The sequence below is a fragment of the Globicephala melas genome, chromosome 20, assembly GCF_963455315.2.
Source record: "Globicephala melas chromosome 20, mGloMel1.2, whole genome shotgun sequence".
NCBI classification, from domain to species: domain Eukaryota; kingdom Metazoa; phylum Chordata; class Mammalia; order Artiodactyla; family Delphinidae; genus Globicephala; species Globicephala melas.
The window spans coordinates 18,034,987-18,059,911 of record NC_083333.1 but is presented as its reverse complement, the minus strand read 5'-3'; the positions used below and the strand labels follow the sequence as shown (position 1 = coordinate 18,059,911).

General features: G+C 47.8%; 1 protein-coding gene and 1 long non-coding RNA gene across 4 annotated transcripts in view; one reads left to right on the top strand and one right to left on the bottom strand.

Moving 5' to 3' along the window:
- Nucleotides 1-11,314, bottom strand: part of LOC115855793 (uncharacterized) — a 41,366-nt gene extending 30,052 nt beyond the window's left edge. The window contains exon 1 of the long non-coding RNA XR_009560474.1: nt 11,021-11,314. This is a non-coding gene — a long non-coding RNA (uncharacterized lncRNA). The remainder of the gene's footprint in view (nt 1-11,020) is intronic.
- The window catches only part of PIGL (phosphatidylinositol glycan anchor biosynthesis class L), a 63,258-nt gene extending 42,546 nt beyond the window's left edge, over nt 1-20,712 (top strand). Inside the window, exons 3-7 of one of the 3 annotated variants that reach the window (XM_030861349.3) lie at nt 1,887-1,977; nt 5,114-5,181; nt 7,262-7,293; nt 8,746-8,879; nt 11,258-11,492. In XM_030861349.3, the coding sequence (XP_030717209.1) occupies nt 1,887-1,977; nt 5,114-5,181; nt 7,262-7,293; nt 8,746-8,879; nt 11,258-11,356 (424 nt within the window). In that variant the 3' untranslated portion in view covers nt 11,357-11,492. Of the gene's footprint in view, nt 1-1,886; nt 1,978-2,068; nt 3,991-5,113; nt 5,182-7,261; nt 7,294-8,745; nt 8,880-11,257 lie in introns of those variants that run through there. The other 2 variants (XM_060291097.2, XM_070044533.1) reach the window with 2 other exon arrangements.
- Nucleotides 20,713-24,925: the final 4,213 nt, after the last annotated feature.

Here is a 24,925-nt window from a genome sequence, read left to right as displayed (position 1 = left end):
GTACGCGCTGCCAGTGTTTGTGGGCTTCCTTAAATTGTATACGTGTTAACGTATGTTACCTTATAAAATAGCTACAAGATAGACATTTAAACAGAGAGAGAAACGTAACTAGAAATTCTGGCGATGTCTTGCTTAACCTCAGTGGATCATCTCACACATCTCCTGGGATGCCTACACCCCACTGTGAACCCAGAGACCGCTGATGCAGGCAGTCAGCACAGAGATCTCTGCAAGGGACTTCCAGAGCAAGGAAAAACGATGGGGGACCCCTTCCCTCCTGCCTTCCTTTCTGAAGGGGCCTAGATTAGGCTAATGCCTCAATAACAGCCACCACTTTATGACCCTCTTCTGACATTTACACGTCGCTTTACAGTTTTAGAATGTAAAGTTTCTCACGTAGGTTATCTCACTTACTCGCCCAAGTCAAGAGAAGAGGGTCAAATAGGAGACAGACTGGGGAGATCTCGAATGCCTGACCAAGAGGAGTTTGGACTAGATCCCAAGAGCGGTGCTGCCACATCAGATGTATCGGGTTACAGAGGGGGGCGGGTGTCGACAGTCCAGAGTCCCCCAAATAGCTGACTTCCTCTTTCAGGGTAGAGGCCCTGAGAGAACCTCAGGGAGCAATACTTATTCCCGTGGGCCTGGCTCTGACGGCAGCGAGCTCCCCACTCGGGGGCTCCCCTTTCAGCACTTCAGGCCCGAGAACTAGGCTTAGCCAACAGCCATCCTACCCTTCCTCTCACACTGCTTTTCCATCCACGTGACTATTATTGGTAAATCCAGTTTCCAAAAGGACGCCTTGATACCTGTACGTGGGCCTCCCAGCCAGCAGCGAGTGTGCAGCTCACTCCAGGGTACCTTCCCGTCTCTCTTGCTCTTGAGCTCAGCAGGCCATGTTCTCCATCCCATATTCAGCTCCCTCCCAGGGGACAAGGCAGCACTTTGTCCTGTCCCTCCCTCTCCCTTTCTCCCTGTCCCGTCCCCCAGCTGAGCTGTCTGTCCTGTCTCGGCTGGCAGGACAGTGCTCTGAAAAGCCTGAAGCCAGCTCTGCAGGGGGCTCCCCAGGGTGTGGAAGAGGTAGCCAAGGAAGCACAGGAAGTAGCTGTGTTATCTAGTGCTGAGGTTCATGTCCTTTTCCTACTGAAAAACCTTCAGCGACTCTCCTTTGACCAAAGTCCTAAGTGGGTCCCTTAACGGCCCTTGTCCACGGAGAGGTGACAGCCACCTGCCAGGTGGGGAGCGGAGAGGCCCGTGTCCTCCCAGTAGCGGGTGGGTGTTGCCGGGACCTGAGCCAGCAGAGATGGCCATCTATGTATAAGAGTGAATAATATCTTCAAACAGAAGGCAGACCACGGCCTTGGCCTCAGATCAGCAGGTGGCAGGGGGAGGGAGCAGTAAGGCTTGGAGTCACCTGCAGAGGCCTCTGCCCCTGAGGGTGCCCGGCGGGATGGGGCTGCGGTGCTCCCCAGGGCTGAAACCTCTCTGCTCTACAGTCAGCAAACCTGGGTCAAATCCATCCCTAACGACCTTGCAACAAACAGGCTACTTAACTTCATCCATCAAGGCTCCTTTACACCTGTCTGAGGTTAAATGAAGCAACTCCCATACTTTTATCAACGCGCCGTTCCTCTGACTCTTACAAAGACACGTGTCCCTCCGCCCTGCGTCCGAGCTCGTGGGTACCACACCTGTCCCCAGCTCATGGACAGAGCTGTGTCTCGCTGATGTCTGCTCCCTCCCCGGCCACGAGCCGAAGCCCCCAGAGCGTGTCGTGTTTCATCCGGATGCCGCTGCCTCCCCCCTGCCCCCCACACCTACCTGAGCCCCAGGGGAAGCCTGTACCGGGTTAGAAATGGTTTCCAGGTTGTGCTTCTTCCTTCCAGGGATTTCCCAGATGACCCCGGCGTGTGGTGGGACACTGAACGGGTGGCCGACGTCCTCCTCCGGCACGTAGAGGCCAGTCGCATCAACCTGGTAAGGGGATGCCTTCCGCTCGAAGCAGAGGCCCAGCTGCGTCTGCCTGAAACCCACCGAGGAAAACACACACCTTTCCTGAGTAACTGAAATCCCAGCGCTCAGACACAGGCAGAGATTTTTCCAAAATGCGCCCTCTTCACCCACCCACTCCCACCCCTGTGCTGCCACCTGAAACCTCAGGACCCCAGGAGCCTGTGCCACGACCCGCTGGCACAGAGCTTTCTACCAAGCGTCTTAGTTTTAAAGTATCATTGTAACTTTGGAGGTAAGTGTTGTTATAATGCTCACCTTACACTGAGGAAGTTGAGGCCCCCAGAGGCCCAGAAGCTGCCCAGGGTCGCCAAGTGTGAAGCTAGGATTTTAAGCCTGGAGTCCTCACTCCAGAAACTGCGAGGATACATTCACAGCCCCTGCAGGGAGAACACTCTGGTCACGATTAGAGCTCTAGTGGGCATTCAATTCACCTGCAGAGGCGGACGGCCCAGCCACACCCACCTCGACTCTCGGGCCCCGCCGGCCCGGGCCCCGCCAGCGGTCGATCTTACGCTCCAAGAAGGTGTTCACCTCTAAAGTAAGAACGCTAACCCTTCAGGAGTTAAGACCTAAATCCTACCATTCAGACCCAGCCACTTGCTTTGAGTTTTGATGAAGCCTCGTTGAAAGATGATCCCTGCTGTTAAGCTTTTATCGGTGATGAGTTCTCCAGGTGAACGGATTTCTTAGACCTTTGTTAAGAGCAGATTTTCGTGGATATATTAGACCGTCTTGGAGCTCTAATGACAGAAATGCAGCGGGAACTTCGTCTACATGGGCCAAAGGGGCACCTAACTGGCTGGCTCTGACCCACGCAAGGCGGAGGTGCAGGGCTCTGCGCTGGCTTCCCTCTTTGTTCTGGCTGGAAATATGGTCACCAGAGCCGCAGGCCCACCCCTCCCAGCTGTACTTCCCACAGGGTCTGAGGGTCACAGCTGGAGGGTTCACCGCCCGGGCCTGCTGCCTGGCCTGGGCCCCCTTGCCCGCCACCCCCCACGCCATGCTCAGAACCTCTCAGGGCCCCAAGCCTGGCAGGGGGGCAGAGCTGGTCCTCCGGGCTGGCCTGGGGTACAGGGCGGGGCCTGTGAGGTGGGCACAGTGGCCCTCGGCACCCCGGCTTCCCCAGGACCGGTCCCCAAACTCTCCCCTCCCCCGCTTTGGTGCATGGGAACGGCTGGTTTCCCAGTAACTCCTGCTTGTAGGATAAACTCCCATCTTTGTGAACTTGGCCGTCTCTGACCTGGACCTTCCTTCGGTGCTCTTCGCTGATGAACAGGGTTGGTCCTTACTGAGGGGCCGGGTTGTTGTTTAGACCATGTTGCAGCCATGGGCCTGAACATCCAGGGAGGAGCTTCAGGGCACAGACGCTCTGCGTGCCTTTCCTGCTCTCAGAAGAGCCTCCCAAGTTTGTGTCCCAGAAAAGTGATTTGTGGTCCAGGCCCGGCTTAAGACCGCCTTCTCCAAGAAGCTTTCCCTGACTTCTTCAGCCCTCTTTGAGACAGCATTTGTCGTGTGTCCTGCACCTGTGACATGAGTTGCTGTTTATCCTCTAAAGTACAGACCATGTCTTGTGAGCCACTATCTTCAAGAAGCGAGAGCAACCCCACTGTTCCCTCTTGTTTACTGGGGTCTGGGTAAGACTTCATTTGCCCAGAGATTTCTGCAGTTTAGCGGGGAAGGTGGATGGAGTTCTGCAAAGAACCGCAGACGCCATCGCTGTCAGGCCCTAACCTGCACAAGTCCAGGGCTAGAGGCAGATCATCTCAGCCCTCCTCGAAGCAGGAAGAGAGGGGGCTCATCAGAAGGTATAGGATGAAGAGAAACAAGGCCCTGAGGAATTTCAGAAGTGATGGAGCCAACGTGCAGTGGCCCCAAGTTCCCAGACCAGGGAGTGCGCCCCAGCTCACCAGTGACAGCCCGGCCCCGGCATCACCTCCACCCGAGGGCAGCGGACACTCGGCCTTGACTGCTGTCCAGGTCCTACACTCCCACATGGCTTCACTTGACCTTCACCTCGACCCAGAGAGGAAAGGCGGGCAGGCCTCACTCTTCCCATCTCACAGAAGAGGAGACCAAGACACTGAAAGTTGACATCACTCCCAGGGTGACATGCTGCGACATGCCTGAGGGGCGGGGGCAGCTAGCGTCAGAGGTGGGAGTGGACACAGGGCCCACACTGGGCTGCGGGGAAGGGTGGGCTCAGAACAGGGTACCTGAGTTCTGGGGTGACCTTTTTTTAATACAGTATATTTTTTAGAGCAGTTTTAGGTTCGCAGCAGAATTGAGCAGAAAGGACATACATATACTCCCCGAGCCTACAATGTGTTACAGTGAGTGAACCAGCGCTGACACAGTATCATCACCCCAAGTCCTGGTTCACATTAGGGTTCAGTTCTGGTGCTGCATGTCCTGTGGGTTTTGACAAATGTATGACACGTATCCACCATAATGCGATTAGCTTATATGCCTTTTTAAAAAAAATTTCGGGACTTCCCTGGTGGCGCAGTGGTTAAGAATCCACCTGCCAATGCAGGGGACACGGGCTCGAGCCCTGGTCCGGGAAGATCCCACATGCCGCGGAGCAACTAGGCCCGTGCACCACAACTACTGAGCCTGTACTCTAGAGCCCACGAGCCACAACTACTGAGCCTGCGCTCTAGAGCCCGCGAGCCACAACTACTAAGCCTGCGCTCTAGAGCCCGTGAGCCACAACTACTGAGCCTGCGCTCTAGAGCCCATGCTCTGCAATAAGAGAAGCCACCTCAGTGAGAAGCCCGCACACCGCAACGAAGAGTAGCCCCCACTCACCTCAACTAGAGAAAGCCCACGTGCAGCAACGAAGACCCAACACAGCCAAAAATAAATAAAATAAATAAATTTATTAAAAAAAAGAAAAAGAGCGAACAGTCAAACCCACAGTCACGGTCTCCACACAGTCGGCCGAGCAATGGTTACACCCCTGACTCGCTCCCACGTCAGTTCAGATACACTCAGAACGTGAACAGGCACAGGGTCTGGGGCCTCCTGTCCTTCCCGGGCCGCGGGGACGAGGCGGGAGAGACAGGTTCGGCCCGGAGTGAAAGCCTGTGTGTCTCTGCAGGTGGTGACCTTTGACGCGGGGGGTGTGAGCGGCCACAGCAACCACGTGGCTCTGTATGCGGCTGCCAGGTAGGGCGCTCTGGTTTCCCCGTCACTGTCCCCCCTCGGGCCATCAGAGAGCCATGCTCTCTCACCACCTGCTTCCAGGGGCAGTCGCCCTCGGGTCCCGGTATTACGGTCTCGTCTCCTGAACAGCTGAGTTTCCCCACCCCCGGATACGCCAAGTGGGGGAACGGATTTGATCTATCCCTCCGCTTTGGCCCCAGAAAGCTTTAGGGCCGAATCTCAGCTCCTTGTAGCGCACGCACAGGACTAGGGACTGAGCTCTGGGGATCGGCGGCCCTCCTGGCTGCACCCTCTTTCCCTCCTCTAACCCCAGCTTGTTTGCTCTCTCCTGCTGTGTATTCTGTGCACAATTTCAGACCTTGCTTTGGAGAAGGAGGATGTGCACGTCATAGGAAACCTCACTTGCCCTTTGCAGCCTCTCCACGTGACTGACACGCACCTGCATTTCACCAGTAAAAACCCGATCCTCACACATCTTGAGGGATTTCCTCGGGGTCACGGAGACCTAGAGCGCGTGTCCTGACCTCTAGAGCCGTGCTCCCCCTGGGCCCGTAAGCAGCTTGCTGGACGGGCCTGGGGAAGAAGGGGGCAGCCTGACGTGAATGACTGATTTTATGACCCTCTTCGGAACGCGCCCAACGCTTTTCAGGGCTTGCAGTGCCGTTTCCAGGCGCATCTCCAGGGCCCCTCCCTCCTCCACTTAGATGCTGCCTCCCAGCTCTTTCCCTGGAGATCATCCCCAGGGCTGTACCCAGAGCGCAGGACAAGTGGCCTCTGACCTCAGGGTTTTCTATTCCTCAGGCTCTGCAGGTGTGTGTGTGTGTGTGTGTGTGTGTGTGTGTGTGTGTGTCAGGCCTGTAAGTTCATCTGTTCCCTCAGGCTCTGCGGGGTGTGTGTGTGTGTGTGTGTGTGTGTGTGTGTGTGTGTGGCCTGTAAGTTCATCCGTTCCCTCAGGCTCTGCGGGTGTGTGTGTGTGTGTGTGTGTGGCCTGTAAGTTCATCCATTCCCTCAGGCTCTGCGGGGGTGTGTGTGTGTGTGTGTGTGTGTGTGTGTGGCCTGTAAGTTCATCCGTTCCCTCAGGCTCTGCGGGGGTGTGTGTGTGAGTGTGTGTGTGTGTGTCAGGCCTGTAAGTGTAAGTTCATCCGTTCCCTCAGGCTCTGCGGGTGTGTGTGTGTGTGTGTGTGTGTGTGTGTGTGTGTCAGGCCTGTAAGTTCATCCGTTCCCTCAGACTCTGCGGGGGTGTGTGTGTGTGTGTGTGTGTCAGGCCTGTAAGTTCATCCGTTCTCAGGCTCTGCAGGTGTGTGTGTGTGTGTGTGTGTGTGTGTGTGTCAGGCCTGTAAGTTCATCCGTTCTCAGGCTCTGCGGGGGGTGTGTGTGTGTGTGTGTGTGTGTGTGTGTGTGTGTGTGTGTGTGTGTGTGTGTGTGTGTGTCAGGCCTGTAAGTTCATCCGTTTCCTCCCAGCTTCTCATCTTTAACTCCTGCTCTGGGGAATCCCTTCCAGATGAGTGCGTATGTCTGTGTGTTGGTGGATGAGTGCGTGTGTCTGTGTGTTGGTGTGGGGAGGGGACTCCCCATGCCTCCATCCCTCAGCTTTCAAAACAACAAGTTCATTGCTGGTGGACCCACCTCACCCCTCCTCTTAAGGCAGTGAGCACAGAAGGGCCTCTACGGTCAGAAGGGGTGGGGCAGGGTGTCAAATAGGAGAAAGGGGCATCAGAGAGGAAACACCAATTAACATTTTCAATATTCTCCACCACTCTCACATCTCAATTTCAAAAGAGAAAAACTTCACAGAGTCCACTGTCCTTACCTTCCTATCTGTTGGGCAAAGCTTGGACCAGGGCACTTCATAAGCCACTGGCCACCTCCGGATCGGCTGACCTTGGGTAAGGGACCCACCCTGGCCCCTTCAGCTGTAGCCAAAGGTGTGGAATCCAGGGAATCTATATGGTGACTTGTGCTCAAGAAACTGCCTAGAAACCAACAGTGGAGGGACCCCAGGGTGGGGCAGGCGTGGCCCTGAAGGCCCTGCCTGTTAGCTGCAGAGGGATGCTCACTGTCACCTGTCCTTTCCCTCCTCCAGGACCCTGCACGCACAAGGGAAGTTACCTAAAGGTAAGGCCTGTCCCTCCTGTAAAAGGTCACCGTTACCATCCCTCTAGGGTGAAACTGGTAAGTATACAGAGAGCTGCCCTCAGCCAGGCCGGGCAGGGCGGGGGTCGGGGGATGCAGGCCCACACTCTCCTGACTCAGCTCAGCGTGCCTGTCACGGCGGGTCCCCAGGTCTCGAAATCAGGTTGTATCCACTGGGAAGTATCCTCCGGGTGTGAGGGAGGAGCGTGCAGTCGGGGTTCTCCAGAGAAACAGAACCAAACAGGACACACAGATAGATAGCTATGGTGGTATGTGCACTTATATACATACATATAAAATAAGGAATTGGCTCACATGATTACGGAGGCTGAGAGATCTCGGGATCCACCGTCGGCAAGCCGGGGGCCCAGGAGAGCTGGGGCGTCACTCAGCCTGAGTCCAGAGGCCTGAGAACGGGGGAGCCGAGGGTGTGGATCTCAGTCTCGGGGCAGAAGACCGATGTCCTGCTCTGCAGTCAGACAGACAGGAATGGATCCTCCCTTCCTCCACCTTCTGTTCTGTCCGGGCCCTCAATGGATTGGGTGAGGCCCACCCATGCTGGGGAAGCCTTCTGCTTTACCAAGTCATCCAATTCAAACGTGAAACACAGACACACCCAGAAACAACGTTTAGCCAAGTATCTGAGCACCCAGGACCCAGTCGGGTTGACACAGGAAGTTAACCTCCTCCGTAGGCCTTGCCCCTCACCTGCCTGGTTTCTCCCTGGCCAGGTCTGTTCCGCCTCTGGTATCCTTTCAGGATGTCCACCGAAACTCACACCCATCCCCCAGTTAACTGGCCAGGCTGTGGGTGACGCATGGGTGCTGGACGGGTCTGAAACTCTTCCCAACTCACAGGAAGGCGTCTGACCCGCTTGGCCAGCTTCTGTGCGACACCCCCTAACCTCCCTGAGCTGGTTTCTGTCACGATGTGCACCCTCACAGGAGAACCCTGGGGATGGAATGATGGCCTTTCTGGCTGGCAGTGCCACGGGGGCTTCGGAACATGACCCTAGTGTGTTTGATCCTTGTATCAACCCTGGGAAACAGGCCGGTCCCACACTCATGACCAACACCATCATACAGATGGGGAAACTGAGGCTCAGAGAGGTGAAAGGACTTCCCCAAGCCCATCAGTTCTTTAGTGACGAGCAGGAACCAGGTCTCTGGCCTCCCAGGACAGAAATCCTATCTGCATCCCCTCTCCCTGGGCCTCGACCCCAGCCTCTAGCAGCCGACCCTTCCCTGCTGGGGGCACAGAGCAGGTAGAGGGCGGCCGTCAGGTGTTCTGGGGCCCTTTCACCCTTCTTATCTGTGAGAATGATGGGCAAAGAGCAGCTCTGCTGACACTGCCCTGCCCTGAGCCCGGAGCAAGGGGTGGGCACCCAGGAAGATCTGCCTGAGGCAGCCAGTCTCCGCTCTGCCCGCCCCCCAGGGTGCTCAGTGCTCACGCTTCAGTCTGTGAACCTGCTGCGCAAGTACCTGTCGCTGCTGGACCTGCCCTGCTCCCTGCTGTGTGCCCGCGATGCCCTCTTCGTGCTCAGTCGCCGAGAGGCGGCCCAGGCCCAGGTGAGGACCGCCCCGCCACCCCTGCGCTCCCCCCCAGGTCTGCGCCCCGTCCCTGGCTCTTCAAAGCCCCTCACCGAGGCCTTCCACAGCAGTTCTGTCCCCAGAGCTGGCCCGCAGCCAGACCCTGGGAGCCGCAGACCAGGGACTTGCACATTTTCTTCTGATTATAGAAATAATATGTGCTGGAAAAAAGGCAACTAACAATACAGGCTCAGTGTAGAAAATCTGGAAATACAGAAGAGAAGAAACCCCACTGCCTGCAAGCCCACCCCTCAGGGGTAGCCACTCTTGACAGTATATGCGCCCTCCATGAAGAGTATTCATGCACAGGCATTTAGAGCGGGGGACACGGAGCCTGCTTATTGGAAACCTACTTTAGCAACATCACGACCATTTTCTCCAGGGTTATTAGGTGTTCACATTGTAACGTCTGCCTGTGTTCCATGGCATGGGCGCACCATAAAATAGGTCACACACCCCTTACGGCTGGACATCTCGATTTACCGGTTTTTCCCTGCTACACGTGGACCAGTGCTCCCAGCTTGAGCCAAGAGGAACTCAGACCTGCCAGGAGCCTCTGTAAAGAGCCACTGGGGCTGACCACGGGTTGCCGGCTGAGGAGTCAGGCCCGGCGAGGCCCTCCTGGTGAAGACTCTTGGTGGTCGGTGGGGCAGGTGGTCTGAGAGGCTGCTGAGGAGTTCTAGCCTTGACCCTTTCCATTTCTGCTATCCAAGTGGAAAGGTTCAAAGGCTAGAACCCATGTTGAGCCGTTAAATGACATAGGTGTGTAAATGGCTATCATTTTCTGGGAAGCAACAGTAGTAAATATCAGAAGTCTTCCCAGAAGTTGTACTTACCTTCTGAAGTTCTTAATACGTTAAGTAGACACAAGCGGGTTGCAGAGCAATATATCAATAAATCTATACTTTCTCTGACCCACTAATTTTTATTTCCAGAATTTTATCCTAAAGAAATAAAGTTGTGTCCAGAGACTGATGTACAAGAATGTTCACTAGTATAATTTATGAGGCCCAAAAAAGGAGCTAAGATTATTTAGCAGGTGAATGATTTGGTACTATATAATCAGAAAAATCATAGTTTTGAAACACACGTAGTGAAAATGTTCCAAAAGTAGGGAGGAAATAGAAACAATTTTGATATTTTGCAGTATTCCTTTGAAATTTTTGAACGAAAAGTAATAGGAAGAAAAGCTTGTAAAAAGCCAAACTGGCCATAAATATATAATTACTGTAAGCGCCCATCTTATTGAGTGGGTGCTGCAGCCACTGAAAGACGAGGGAATCTACAAAATTGGCCACCTGGGCAGCAGGATGTGGGAAGCCCCTGTGACTCGGAATCTCTCACAAGTAGACAAGTGTATTTGGACCACAGAGTTCCTATCTTCCCTCAACGTTTTTCTAAAATGAGCCTTTTATTCTCACTATGGTCTTCAAAACTGAAACATTATTCTGTGAGTTCACACATCCATTTTGTTTCTGAAAGTCATTTTTATTTAAAAATTTTAGTTGTACTTCCTGTTGAAACCATGCTATGTAATATTTTGCCTGAATATGGTGATAATTCTCTTTATCAACTTAAAGCTTGCAGGCATCACAGGGGTGTTTACATTCCTAAGCCACGGATGTTCCAATAGTGAATATAAAATGAGTTTTTTACGTAGAGGTTTGCAATGATATTAGCTTAGATTATAAGCATTAATTATGGTACTTAGAGAAAAACAGGAACCATTTATATAGGTTACATCTAGTTAAATCAGTTGTTATGATCTATTCTGTTTAAAGACTGAGCTACACTGGATCTGAATAACAGGATAACGTTTCCCCCACTGCACGGCAGGGAGAGCCAGTACATATGGGTACTATTCCTTTTCTTCTTCTTCTAAGAGTGACTGTAATTACCCAGCTTGGCTAATCCATAGGCGTCTGGGCACAAAACAGCCCTATACGAGTTATATATGCAGGGTAGTGGAGCCAGGGATTAAGAATGTAGGCTCCACAGTCAACCAGATGGCTCTGGGTTCGATCTCAGCTTTACTCCCTACTTGCTATTTGAGACTGATGAATCAGTTTCCTCATCTGTTAAAAAAAAAAAAAAAGCAATAATAATAGTCCTTTACTCACAGGGTTGTTAAACTGAGGTAGTGCTCGGCTGCATCAGCATCCTCTGCTGTTATCCCATCGGGTATCAGGAGACGGGAGGGGGAGTCCAATCCAGAGGGGTTCGAAGGGCACAGCAGAAGCCAGATCAGGCCATAGCTTGCAGTATGTGGGTGGGAGGAGGCCTGAAGGAGAGGAAGCAGAGTGAAAAAAACCAACCACCGGCGCCAGCACTCACGACCGGTCCTCTGATTCTTCCAGAGAGCCATGTCCTGCCACCGCAGCCAGCTGCTCTGGTTCCGCCACCTCTACGTGCTCTTCTCCCGGTACATGAGAATCAACTCTCTGCACTTCCTCTGAGCCAGGAAGGGCTCTCAGACCCAAGGAACAGAGAGAAAAATGGCCAGGGAGCCCAGGGTGTGTCTGGAGCGGCTCATCTCCCTGAGACAAGGAGATCCCAGCATAAGACTGAGTCCCGGCCCCTCTCCTCCAAGCTGCCCGGCCTCTAAGGAAAGGGAGGCCCTGCAGGCCACCGGGCTGTCCAGAATTGAGCTTCTTCCTGTGGGGAGCAAATCCACAACCACCGGAACACACACCACCCGAGGACAACAGCCACCCTGCCGGCTTCTCAAGCGCTTGTGCAAGACAGTTTACATAAAGCACAATGTATGTCAACCCCCTAACACAGACACGCAATTGTCGTAAATGAATGTAAAGTGCTCTGAAATCCCTTCTTAAATGCAATGTATTTTTACGTTGTTTCCAAAGCAGCCTCATCAGACATAAACACACACAAAAGAATGGTCTAGGGCTTCCTTGGTGGTGCAGTGGTTAGGAATCCGCCTGCCAATGCAGGGGACGCAGGTTCGAGCCCTGGTCCGGGAAGATCCCACATGCCGTGGAGCAACTAAGTCCGTGCGCCATACCTACTGAGCCTGTGCTCTGGAGCCCATGCGTCTAGAGCCCGTGCTCCACAACAAGAGAAGCCACCGCAATGAGAAGCCCACGCAGCGCAGCAAAAAGTGGCCCCCGCTCGCCTCAACTAGAGAAAAGCCCAGTGCAGCAACAAAGACCCAGTGCAGACAAATTAATTAATTAATTAAATTAATTAATTTAAAAAAAGAAGAATGCTCTATACTGAATTAGTTCAACCATAATTCCTTGGATTTATCTTCGTGGCCTACATATCAGATTTGAATCTAGGGAAGACATGTCCGTTTAACGGCATACAATCAAATATCTCACTATCAGTCTTTTGGGAGAAGCAGGAAATAGGAAGAGAGATCTGGAGCTTAACACTCAGGAACCTATGTCCTAAAATGGTGCTACAAATAAAAGGGCAGCAAGGGGTCTGGCTTGGAAGCTATTCCGAGTCCAGCTGGTGGTCCAGGAAGTGGCCCAAAGAGGGGAAGCTCCAATTCAGAAAGAGAGAAGACAAACGTGCCGTTACTGGGAACAGAATGGATAGGACAGCCACAAAAATGGAAGAGACTGGGAAAACTATAGGAGTCCTGCACAGTCCAGGACAACAAAACTGAAAATCGAAAGGAAATGGATGACTTCCGAGTACATGTTGGACCACCGCCAGACCCTACCATAATGTCACAGATAGGGTCCAAACACTTCAATCCCATAAAACGCAGGGTTGCATCACTGCAAGATGAGTGACAACCAGTTTTTTTAATCTTCCCAGGACTCAGCATCAAGCTAGTGCACCCAAGACCTGAAGGAGGTCAGCGTTCCTGGGCAGGTGGCTGTCCTGCTTTCTTGGCCGCGTCTAGGAGTGAGGGAGGGACACCTGTGGAGCAAGATGCTCGCGACCAAAGGCGTGGCAGCAGTGGGGAGAGGCAGAGGAGCCAGGCTCTGCAAGGGGCTGGACCCCCAATGGACCGAGGCTGGCGTGGTGGCTGTCTCCGTCCACTGGAGAGCTGCACACTGCTGCTTTTGTTGAGCCCTTGCAAAGTAAAAAACGCTCTCCTTAAACTGAGAGAGTCCCATCTGGGGGTCGCCTCCAAACCCCCTTCCACACCCACACCCCCAGTACAGCTTTGGCCACCCACATTTGAGAATAGGAACTAGGGAACAAGAACTGGATTATATCCAATGGTGGGCACCTTATTAATGGGACTTTACATGAATACAATTGACTTAAAAAGTGAAAGGGAACAGACCCAATAACCACAGAAGAAATTAGAAAGGTAATTATAACAGATTTTTTAAAGATTCCTAGTCTAGATGGTTTTGCAGCTATCTAAAAATAATTCCAATATTATTTAGAGCATAAAATAGAAAAGTACTCCAATTCACAGACAAGATAACAAAACATGAAATAGCACCAAAAAAACCCCTGACAATTTTATTTGTGAATATAGATGCAAAAGTATAAAAGAAAATATTAGCAAACTGAATCCAGCAGTGCATCAAAAGAATCACGACTCCATGACCAAGCAGGGTATTATTCCAGAGTGTAAGAATGGTTCCACTTTGGGGAATCCATCAACATAATTCATTACATCAACAAATTAAGAAGAAAAACCATATTCTACGCACAGGCGCCGAAAGATAACAAAATTCAGTCACTATGCCTAATAACAACCTTCAAGAAAAATAGGAAAAAAGAATAGAGTAAATATAATACAGACTGTTTACCAAAATCTAGCACCTAAAACCAAGTGGACAAGGTAGAAAGGTAAGCTGCCACCGTCGTGATTATCAAGGTTGCTCTGAAGGGTGAAGCTGACGAAGTAGGACAGAACAAGAAAATAACTGATATAAGTATTAGAAGAGACAGCTGTGTTTAGAAACCCAAGAGATGTCCATAAAATCTACTAAATGAGGGAATCTGGTAAGGCAGCTGGATAATAGGTATCTTTACAAAAATCAATAGACTGTCTTTAATTGGCAATAATGTGACAGAAATGAAAACGGGGGAAAAAATCCCATTCTCATCAACTTCAAGAACTATAAAATACCTAGGAATAAGCTCAACATAAAAGATATAAGATCTGTCTAAATTTTTTTTTTTTTTACAGTACGCGGGCCTCTCACTGTTGCGGCCTCTCCCGTTGCGGAGCACAGGCTCTGGACGTGCAGGCTCAGCGGCCATGGCTCACGGGCCCAGCCGCTCCACGGCATGTGGGATCCTCCCAGACTGAGGCACGAACCCGGGTCCCCTGCATCGGCAGGCGGACTCTCAACCACTGCGCCACCAGGGAAGCCCCGATCTGTATAATTTTATAATCACTATTAAAATTCCAGCTATCTTTTTTGCAGAAACTGACAAATTGATCCTAAAACAATATGGAATTGCAAGAGCCTCAGAAGCCAAACCATCTTAAAAAAAGAACCAAGTTGTAAGACTCACATGCCCCAATTTTAAAAGCTACTACAAAGACCTAAATTTAAGAGCTAAAACTAGAACTCTTAGAAGAAAACACAAATGTTAATCTTTGTGACCTTGGATTAGGCAACAGTTTCTTAAATATGATACCAACAGCACAAGCAACAAAAGAAAAAATAGAAACCTTTGTACATCAAAAGACACTATCAAGAAAGTGAAATGGAGGCTTCCCTGGTGGCACAGTGGTTAAGAGTCCGTCTGCCAATGCAGGAGACACGGGTTTGAGCCCTGGTCCGGGAAGATCCCACGTGCCACGGAGCAACTAAGCCTGTGTGCCGCAACTACTGAGCCAGGACTCTAGAGAGCCTGCAAGCCACAACTACTGAGCCTGCGCGCCTAGAGCCTGAGCTCCGCAACAAGAGAAGACACCGCAATGAGAAGCCTGCTCACAGCAACGAAGAGTAGCCCCCGCTCACTGCAACTAGAGAAAGCCCACGCACAGCAATGAAGACCCAACGCAGCCAAAAATAAATAAATAAAATAAATAAATTAATTTTTTTTAAAAAGTGAAATGGGAAAAAGTATTGGCAAATCAAATATCTGATAAGGACCTAGTATCCAGAATATATAAACAACTCAACAACAAAAAGACAACCTAATTAAAAGATGGGCAAAAGACCTGAATATACATTTATCCAAGATTTTCAAACGGCCAATGAGCACAAGAACATCATTAGTCATTAGGAAATGTCTATCAAAACCACAATGAGGGGACTTCCCTGTTGGTCCAGTGGTACAGAATCTGCCTTCCAATGCAGGGGACACGGGTTTGATCCCTGGTTGGGGAACTAAGATCCCACGTGTGGCGGGGCAACTAAGCCTGCGTGCCACAACTAGAGAAGAGAAAAGCCGCACGCCACAAATAGAGAGAAGCCCGCGCGCCACAACAAGAGATCCCGCGAGCCACACCTAAGACCCGGCACAGCCAAAAAACAAAAACAGAACAAAACAAAAAAATGCAATGAGATACTATTTCACACCCAGTAGAAAGGCAGTGATTAAAACAAACTAACACAGACAATAACAAGTGTTGGTGAGCATATGGAGAAATGGAACCCTCGAACATGACTGGTGGGAATGTAAAACGGTGCAGCTGCCGTGGAGAACAGTTTCGCTCTTCCTCAGTCACTTAAAGATTTACCATCAGACCCAGCAATTCCACTCCTAGGTATACACCCAAGAAAACTGAAAACGTGTCCGTACAAAAACTTGTGCACGAGTGTTCGTAGCAGCATTATCCATAACAGCCCAAAAGTGGAAACAACCCAAATGTCCATCAACTGATGAAAAGATAAATACGGCATTTTGTGTATTATTCAGCCATAAAAAGAAATGAAGTGTTTGACACATGCTATAGTGAGGATGAACTCTGAAAAACATTATGCTCAGTAAAATAAGCTAGGCACAAAAGGCCATCTACTGTACAAATCCACTTATATAAAATGTCCAGGACGGGCAAATCCACAGAGACAGAAAGTAGATTGGTGTTTTCCAGGGGGTGGGGAAAAGGAGTGATTGCTGAGGAGTGCGGGGATCCTTTTGGGGACGTGCAGTGTTCTGTATTTGGCAGTGGTGAAGGCTGGACAGACTTGGGAATAGATAAAAATCGCTGAATTCTACGCATTAAAAGGTACATTTTATGGTGCATGAATTATATTCAAGAAATAATACTGCATTAAAATGTTCTAGCTTACTCTAAGTATACGCACATGATAAAGCTGGCATCGCTCTCTGAGCCTGGTGATACTCACCTAACCTGCTAGCCTAGTAAATCCTGCAGAGTACAAATCTTATTTGTACGTTAACCCAGTTTTAGTGCTTACTGCTTTTCTTTTAAATATAGTTTTTAAAAGTTAAAAAAAAATTTAATGCAGGACATAAAACAAGACCTGAATAAATGGAGAACTGTACCACGTTCCCTGATAGAGAGATTTAATATAAAATCCTTACAAAGTTAATAAATAAACTGAAAAGCACCAAATATATATGGTATGTACAAGTTCCAATTTCTAAACTTATATATTTACATGTTATATTCATCAATTCCCATTCTTACAAAGTTAACATATAAATTTTTTTTTTTTTTTTTTTGCGGTACGTGGACCTCTCACCGTTGTGGCCTCTCCCGTTGCGGAGCACAGGCTCCGGACGTGCAGGCTCAGCGGCCATGGCTCACGGGCCCAGCCGCTCCACGGCATGTGGGAACTTCCCGGACCGGGGCACGAACCCGTGTCCCCTGCATCGGCAGGCGGACTCTCAACCACTGCGCCACCAGGGAAGCCCAACATATAAATTTAATGTAGTTGCAGTCAGAAACTCAATAGATTATCTCTGGACTTGGATAAAATTATTTTTGAAAATATATTAGAAGAGGAGATGTCCAAGAACAGCCAAACTATACACATTAAAAACAATGCAGATATGGGACCTGCCTTTCTATACATTAAAACTTATAAACCCATGGCAACCAAAACAGTATGATACAAGCAAAGGAGTACACAGATGTTGGACAGAAGAGAAAATCCAGAAACAGATCCATATTATATGAGAGCTACTGTACAGTAGAGGGGGCATTTTAACTCAGTGGAGAAACATTGAATAAATTGTTTCAGGATGGCTGGTCAGGCATTTGTAAGAAGACAAAGACTCCATACTTTATACCAAGTACAGAAACACACTGTACATGCATTACAGATTTATACATAAAAATCAAAACAATTAAAATATTGTTTAAGAAACTTGGGAGACTCTAAATGCATATATACCTTGGAATGGGGCAGCCCTTACAAAGCCAGGCTGGAAACTCACAAAAGGAGTAAAGGAAAAAAACAGATATTTCACAGGTTTCTGAAATTAACAGGTATCACAGATGTGTTAATAGCCCAAATATATAAAGATTGATAAGAAAACATCCCAAAAGGAAAATGGATTAAGGATGGAAAATTCATGAAAGAGGAAATCTAAATGGCCATTAAACAGGAAAAACTATTCAACCTCAGTAGTGGCTACAAATTAAGGCAAAGATGAAAATCTATTTTTCACTGAAGGTGGTGATTGGATTAAAGTAGGAGTTTTCCAGGGCAGAGGACATGAATAGGTCTGCCCCCTCTCTCCCTCTCATTCTCTCTCTCTCTCACAAACACACACACACGAAATAAATGTGAAAAAAATCCCACTACTAACTAAAGGAACACAGATTATATGAAAATGCCATTTTCACTTATCTAATTTGCAAAGATGTCTATCAATAGTAACGCCCAGTGTTCTGTAGGTGAGGGAATGGACACATATATGCTGCTGGGGCAAACAGAAGATGGTGGAATCTTCTGGAAATCAGTACGTCAGAAATCTTTAAAATGTACATATCCCTGGACTCCACGTGCACTTATCCTTGGGAAGTAGAAACTCGTACAGAGATGCACAGACAGTTGTCTGATGTGCAGCACTGATCAGAGGGAGAACAGAATCAAGCGGCTACAGCAATGATCTCCCGACTTCTGAGTTTTCAATAATGTATACATTCTAAGTGCACATTATAAAACATACGGAAAAAAAAATTTTAATGGATAAATAGGAGTTCTAACGTTTTCTTCCCACCCATAATGGACCCTCTTGAGCACTTCCTGGAGGGAGCACACCGTACGCTGGAGACCACCCGACCAGCCTATCGTGTAAAGTCAGTGAATCCTGAGAAAAGTGAGCCAGTCAAACTGTGTGGAGGGACGGACAGAACAGGACATTTATGCTCTTGGGCCCACAGAGGTCGGGCAGCAGAAACGTGGTTCTGGTTTGATCAGAGTGTTAAGGTCTTGGTCAAGTTTGAATCCTACAGGCACCCCTGCCAGGGGCTCCCATCCCTCGTGGACAGTATTACCAGGAAAATCTACATGAAGTGTAGTCAACTTCAGTAATTAAAAGCTGGACAACACGGGGTCTGACCCAGTGCCCCTGGGGGAAGGTCTTGAGGAGTTTGAGAGCGGTGAGGTCTTCAAGGGAAAGGATCCCAGTGACCTACAGGGTTCATCAGAGTCTATGAGCGCGGAATTGCTGAGGGTCGTTCCTCCCACCGACCTAGGTCTACTCCATATGAATGATCACGGTGGCAGCCTTGCTGCCTGAAAGGAAGCCACCAGGAACAGCAGAAACGTGCTCTCCTGGAAGCCATCTGCCAGCCTGGGCCCCGACCAACGGCTGTGTCCCAGCGCCAGGGCTGCTCTCCCCGCCCGAGGGGAGCAACAGAGGGCGAACTAGGGGTCCACAGACCGTCCCCGAGCACCTCCTCAGTCACAAAAGCAGCACCGGTCCGTGACCCGGGCCTTAAAGGGGTGAGGGTTGATTTCAGGAAAGAAAGAATCCTGGGGGAATCCCAGAGCTTGGATTTCCACCCACCACAGCTAGTTGAACTTGTCTTTTGGAAGTTCCTGCCATGTTTAGGACTGTTGCCTTCCTTTAGGAATTCAGAAGATGTACAACAAAGCTGTAACACAGATGCCTTCAGATTCCTCCACGGGGCATGCGTGGGACTGTCACGTGAGAGGCAGCTTCCTGGCCGCGACCAAAAGGAAGCGACAGGTGCCAGGCTGCTATCGACAGCATCTAATGTTCCAAGGCACAGTCTTAGCCAGAGCTCCTTCTAGCCAGCATCACACTCTTGCCTTCTCTGAGCCCCAAGCATGTGGGAAAATACCAACATCTAAGATGACAGACAGCTCAGGAGGCTGAAGCCGGGAGTCTCCTGCCGGGGGCCCGCCCGGCGACCTCACTGCCGAGGGGTGCTTCCAGGAGGCTGGCTTAGAAAGTCACCAGAAGCTCAACAAGTAGCCAGGTAAAATATAACGTACCAGAGACAACAGCATTCCTCCCCACCAGCAATAACCAACTGCAAAGTGGAGAAGAGATCCCGTTCACAAGGACGTCCAAAAACCATAAGACATCCAGGAATAAACCTAACACAGGATGCGCCATCTACACGGCTGCCACATGGAGAAGAGCAGGAAGCTTGACAGAGGAGCCGAGAGGAACAAAACCAACTGGTGAGATGTCACACTTCCCCAGAGGATAAAACTGAGTATTGTAAAGAAGCCTGTCCCCTCCCCCCCCACAATTAATTTATAAACTCAGCACGCTCTCAATCAATATCCGAACAGGATTTTATATGGTACTCGATACACTAATTCTAAAATTCATCTGGAAGACAAAATAATCAAAAAAGAATAATCAGGAAGATTTATTCTATCAGGTTTCTTAAAGCACATCATTAAACTTTAGGGATTTAAAATGCTTTGGTAACTGTGGGACTATAGAAAAATAAATTTTTTAAAAAAAAGTAGTGTCCAGAAACAAACTCATCTAGAACATATATTTTAAATCAGTAAGGAATGGATGGATTAGTCAGTGGAAGGGCCAATGCAGTCAGTGGTTATCCATTTTGAGGGTGGGGAGCTGAACCCCAACCTCATACTACAGACAAAAATTAAAAATGAAAACCACTCAGAAAAAAAAAAATCCAGATTAAAGAGCTATATGTTAAAACAAAACCAAAAAGGCACCAAAAAACTATGAGAGCAGTAGAAGAAAATCTAGTTTATAAGCTCGATAGGAAGGTATTCCCAAACGAGATATAAATCACAAAAGCCAGGAAGCAGAAAAGTCAGAATGCCATAAAGGAAAAAAGAAAAGAAAAGACTGATAAATTTGAGCGCTTCAAAATCTAAAACCCGAATAAACAGAGTTAGAACAGTGACAAACTGTAAAAGAATGTTTGCAAAATTCATCACAGGATTTATATCCTGAACATACAAAGCACCAAAAATTAATTTTAAAAATAGTATCTGAAACACATTATTTACTAATATTTTTTAACATGTGGATGGAAAAAAAAATAGCCCCCCCCCCGCAAAAATGGGCAAAGGATGTGATCAAAGAACTTACAGGACAGGAAATAAAAATGGGTCCAAAAACATAAAAGATGCTCAAACTCATGGTAATCAGGAAAATGGAAACATAAAGAAATGAAACTGTTTCACCCAACAGATTGGTCACAAGTAAAAAGACTGATAACATCAGGTGTTGGTGAGGGCACTGCTATTCACAGGGTTGATGGACCTTTTAGGGGCTGGTATATACTTTCTGAGGGAAACTGAGCATTTTTAATGTTTAAAATATGCATATCTTCAACCTAGCAATTCATCTTCTATAGCCTCAAATAATACACATGTACAAAGAGGCCTGTAAAAGGATGCTCACTGCCAACACTGATTGTAAAGCAGAAACTGGAAACCCTAATTTCCATTAAAAAAAAAAAAAGTTAAGTAGACTAGACCCATACTCTGCAAATCTATGTAATAGCCAATGATGAGGATTTGTATGTTGACATGAGATCAAGATGTTACCAAACAAAAATGCAAGTTGCAGAACAAAACGTACAGAATGCCATTTATGTTTTTAAAGAGACACAAAGGACTTCCCTGGTGGCGCAGTGGTTAAGAATCCACCTGCCCAAGAACATACAGTGGAGAAAAGACAGCCTCTTCAATAAGTGGTGCTGGGAAAACTGGACAGCTACATGTAAAAGAATGAGATTAGAACACTCCCTAACAGCATACACAAAAATAAACTCAAAATGGGTTAAAGACCTAAATGTAAGGCCAGACACTATCAAACTCCTAGAGGAAAACATAGGCAGAACACTCTATGACATACATCACAGCAAGATCCTTTCTGACCCACCTCCTAGAGAAATGGAAATAAAAACAAAAACAAACAAATGGGACCTAATGAAACTTCAAAGCTTTTGCACAGCAAAGCTGTGCCAAACAAGGTGAAAAGACAACCCTCAGAATGGGAGAAAATATTTGCAAAAGAAGCAACTGACAAAGGATTAATCTCCAAAATTTACAAGCAGCTCATGCAGCTCAATATCAAAAAAACAAACAACCCAATCCAAAAATGGGCAGAAGACCTAAACAGACATTCCTCCTCAGAAGACGAACAGATGGCCAACGAGCACGTGAAAAGATGCTCAACATCACTAATTATTAGAGAAATGCAAATCAAAACTACAATGAGGTATCACCTCATACTAGTTAGAATGGCCATCAGCAAAAAAATCTAGAAACAATAAATGCTGGAGAGGGTGTGGAGAAAAGGGAACACTCTTGCACTGCTGGTGGGAATGTGAATTGGTACAGCCACTATGGAGAACAGTACGGAGATTCCTTAAAAAACTACAAATAGAACTACCATATGACCGAGCAATCCCACTCCTGGGCATATACCCTGAGAAAACCATAATGCAAAAAGAGTCATGCACCTCAATGTTCATTGCAGCACTATTTACAATAGCCAGGTCATGGAAGCAACCTAAATGCCCATCAACAAATGAATGGATAAAGAAGTTGTGGTACATATATACAATGGAACATTACTCAGCCATAAAAAGGAACGAAATTGAGCCATTTGTTGAGACGTGGACGGACCTAGAGACTGTCATACAGAGTGAAGTAAGTCAGAAAGAGAAAAACAAATATTGTATATTAACACATGTCTGTGGAACCTAGAAAAACGGTACAGATGAGCTGGTTTGCAGGGCAGAAGTTGAGACACAGATGTAGAGAACAAACGTATGGACACCAAGGGGGGAAAACCGCGGTGGGGTGGGGATGGTGGTGTGCTGAATTGGGCGATTGGGATTGACATGTATACACTGATGTTTGTAAAACTGATGACTAATAACCTGCAGTATAAAAAAATAAACAAAACAACTAATACTAAACTTTCTTTGGGTTACTTGTATGGAAATACGTTAATATAAATGTTTCAGACATTACATGAAATTCCTAAAAATCTCATATGTTCTGGTATAATGTTATAAGTCATAATTCTAGTTATTACTTTAAAATGTATATCTCAGAAATAACTAAATTTCCTTGTCAATTGCATTATTATGAACTTTCATCAAATCTTTAACCGTGGTCATTTTTAAGTCTTCTGTCATTTACAGACAGTTCTGGGTGTACCCTGATGCTTTCGCAAATATGTTCCTATAAAAGGGTTTCATCTTCAAGGAATTCATGGAAAAGACTCTGACAAGTACAGGTTTCTGGTAACTGACTATACTGCTGAACTGAATGAATAAGCATTTTCAGAACTCTAATGGAAAACTGATGAACTCATAAAAGTGCTAACAAAAGATCAAGATGAAAAAAATTAATTACATGGGACTGAGTGAACTGATGAGGATGACTATAATTTTTGTGACTTTCTGTTTGAATAAAAAAAAAAAAAATCCCACAAGGACTCAGAGGCAAAAAATATACAAATCAATTTTCACTGCAAAGTAAAGGAGCTGTTACAGTGGAGGATTCCTGGACTTAATGTCAATATTATGACATAGTGTGAGTGTGTTTTGTGTTTGGTAATTGCAATCATTATTGCTTTTGCTGTGGTCACCCATTTACAATGCTTGGTGTCAGTTTATCTCTTGTAAAAATAAAATACAGTGTGTGTGTGTGAAGAAAAAAAAGAGTCATGCCACAATGTTCATTGCAGCACTATTTACAATAGCCAGGACATGGAAGCAACCTAAGTGTCCATCGACAGATGAATGGATAAAGAAGATGTGGCACATATATACAATGGAATATTACTCAGCCATAAAAAGAAACGAAATTGAGTTATTTGTAGTGAGGTGGATGGGCCTAGAGTCTGTCATACAGAGTGAAGTAAGTCAGAAAGAGAAAAACAAATACCGTATGCTAACACACATATATGGAATCTAAAAAACAAGCAAAAAAAAGGTCATGAAGAACCTAAGGGCAAGACGGGAATAAAGATGCAGACCTACTAGGGAATGGACTTGAGGATATGGGGAGGGGGAAGGGTATTCTGGGACAAAGTGAGAGAGAGGCATGGACATATATACACTACCAGACGTAAAATAGCTAGTGGGAAGTAGCCGCATAGCACAGGGAGATCTGCTTGGTGCTTTGTGACCACCTAGAGAGGTGGGATAGGGAGGGTGGGAGGGAGGGAGACGCAAGAGGGAAGAGATATGGGGATATATGTATATGTATAGCTGATTCACTTTGTTATAAAGCAGAACCTAACACTGCATTGTAAAGCAATTATACTCCAATAAAGATGTTAAAAAAAAAAGAGAGAAAAGGCAGTTCACAAAAAAAAAAAAAAAAAAAGAGTCCACCTGCCAAAGCAGGGACACGGGTTGGAGCCCTGGTCCAGGAAGATCCCACATGCCGCGGAGCATCTAAGCCCGTGCGCCACACTACTGAGTCTGCGCTCTAGAGCCTGTGCTCCACAACAGGAGAGGACACCACAGTGAGGCCCGCGCACCACAACGAAGAGTAGCCCCAGTGAGGCCCGCGCACCACAACGAAGAGTAGCCCCTGCTCGCTGCAACTAGAGAAAGCCCGCGCACAGCAACAAAGACCCAACGCAGCCGAAAGTAAATAAATAGATAAATTTTAAAAATAAAATAGTATTAAAGAGACACAAAACTATGTGTTTTATATATCGTTGCAAGAGGGAAGGCAGGTCAGAGGGGACATTCACTGCACCAGGATATACTCATTTCACCCATACAACTTTTTACCAGCTCCTTCCAACCGGCTGTCAGCTGACATGGTGACCACACGGAAATCCAGTGTGTCTGTATTTCCTCCCCCCACCCCTTTTTCTGGTCTATCCTATGTCCCAGATCATTTCATGATTCACTTTCCTAAAGCAAAGAGCAATTATTTATTAGGCGTTTGCCTTTATGTATATACCCAGCACTTCATAATGGAAGAATGCTTTAGGAAGGCATCTTGTAATAAAAAGCACTGATTATAACAGGAAGTGACATGAGACACAGAGGGTGGGGACAGGGAACCAGTCAAAAGGCTTCCCAACGCCTGTAAGGTAAAGATCCAGGACTGTCCGCAGTTGGCTTCGACGTATCTTTCTGACCCACTGCTTCTTCCCACCACAAGCCTCCAGAGTGACCTGGCTTTACCCTGTGCCCGGACCTCTGTCCACAGCTACTTCTCCCTCCTCTCTTCCTAAATCTTGCTTCCTTTAAAAATACAGGCTCAAAGGGTTATTTATGGGTAGAGGGGCTCAGATTTGGAAAATGAAGAGCTGTGGAAATCGGTGACACAAAAACATAAACGTAATCAACACTGCTGAGCTGTGTGCTAAAGATGGTGAAGATGGTCAAGTTTATGTTATGTGTATTTTACCACAACTGGGACAAAAAAGAAAAAGAAATCAGAAGCAGATTTACCTCTCAAAAAAAAAAAAAGGCTCCAATCACACTCCCCGCAGGTCTCCCACGACCAGCCTTTCATTCTCTTCCCAGCTCGGTGACCCGTGACGCGTTTCTAACAGCCCCTAAGTTTGCCTCCTGACCCCTCCCTCCCGACGTGGCTGCAGGCGCCAGAACAGTGCTCAGTAAACACCTGCCGCTCGGTGACTGGCCTCAGCGGCAAAATCAACGTACAGAGAAAATGACAAACCGCAGTAACTGCTTT